Source organism: Bison bison, unplaced genomic scaffold, assembly GCF_000754665.1.
Source record: "Bison bison bison isolate TAMUID 2011002044 unplaced genomic scaffold, Bison_UMD1.0 scf7180017858770, whole genome shotgun sequence".
NCBI lineage: Eukaryota > Metazoa > Chordata > Mammalia > Artiodactyla > Bovidae > Bison > Bison bison.
In genome coordinates, this window is record NW_011489342.1 from 1,790,502 (window position 1) to 1,791,467 (window position 966).

The 966-nt window shown below is 59.7% G+C and overlaps 1 protein-coding gene across 1 annotated transcript in view; it reads right to left on the reverse strand.

The window, feature by feature from the left end:
* Position 1: 1 nt before the first annotated feature.
* Positions 2–966, reverse strand: part of AQP1 (aquaporin 1 (Colton blood group)) — a 12,927-nt gene continuing 11,962 nt past the window's right edge. Inside the window, exons 3-4 of the mRNA XM_010829197.1 lie at positions 698–778; positions 2–239 (exon numbers count right to left, since the gene is read on the reverse strand). Coding sequence (XP_010827499.1) covers positions 60–239; positions 698–778 — 261 coding nt within the window. The 3' untranslated portion in view covers positions 2–59. The remainder of the gene's footprint in view (positions 240–697; positions 779–966) is intronic.

The following is a 966-nucleotide window of genomic DNA, read 5'->3' on the forward strand; positions in this document are numbered from 1 at the left end:
GTCCCTCTGCCCACCCCTGCCCCCCACACCCCCCATGTGGATGCCCAGGCCTGGCCCCCTTATTTGGGCTTCATCTCCACCCTGGAGTTGATATCGTCAGCATCCAGGTCATACTCCTCCACCTGACCGCTGGTCCACACCTTCACGCGGTCTGTGAGGTCACTGCTGCGTGGCGCCAGGATGAAGTCATAGATGAGCACTGCCAGGGCTGCTCCGATGAACGGCCCCACCCAGAAGATCTAGGAACAAACAGCAGACGTGCTCAGGGGGCATCTGATGGGACTTGCTTCCCATGAGAGCCCCGACCCACCCCCTACTGCACAGCTGCTCCCCAACCTGTGCCTGGGACAGAGAAGGCAGAGCTGAACCCCAGCATCTGCAGCCCTCCACCCCCTACAACTGGCCCAAGCCAGGACTTAGGTAGTGATTTTCTCCTTGCTTCTGTGCGACCCAACTCAGCATGCCTGGAATGATCAGACCATGGTCTGATCTGGAAGGGGAAGCTCCCTACACTGCCCTGCCTGAGATGTGAACCCACCACTTCTGCATCTCAGGTCTCATCTTCCTGAGTTGCTCCCCCTGGCCATCTCTCAGGGCCTCTGTGATGGGAGATGATGTCACAGGGTTGGGGGTGGATCTACCATAAGGCACCAAAGTCTCCCTCCCACCTGCACGGGGCAGCCCTGAGACCCCTTACCCAGTGGTCCTGGAAATTGTGCGTGATCACCGAGGAGCCGAAGGACCGGGCAGGGTTAATACCGCAGCCGGTGTAGTCTATCTGTGGGAGGGAAGGGTCAGGGGGAACAGGAGAGGAGATGGAGAGAAAGAGACAGAGGGAGAGGGAGGGAGAGGGTGACATGGAGGAATAAGACCAGAGGGGAAACAGGGCAGTGACCATCAGACCTGGAAGGATGGTCAGCCAGGCCCTGTGCCTCCCTCTCCAGGGCAGCTGGTCCCCCAACCCGT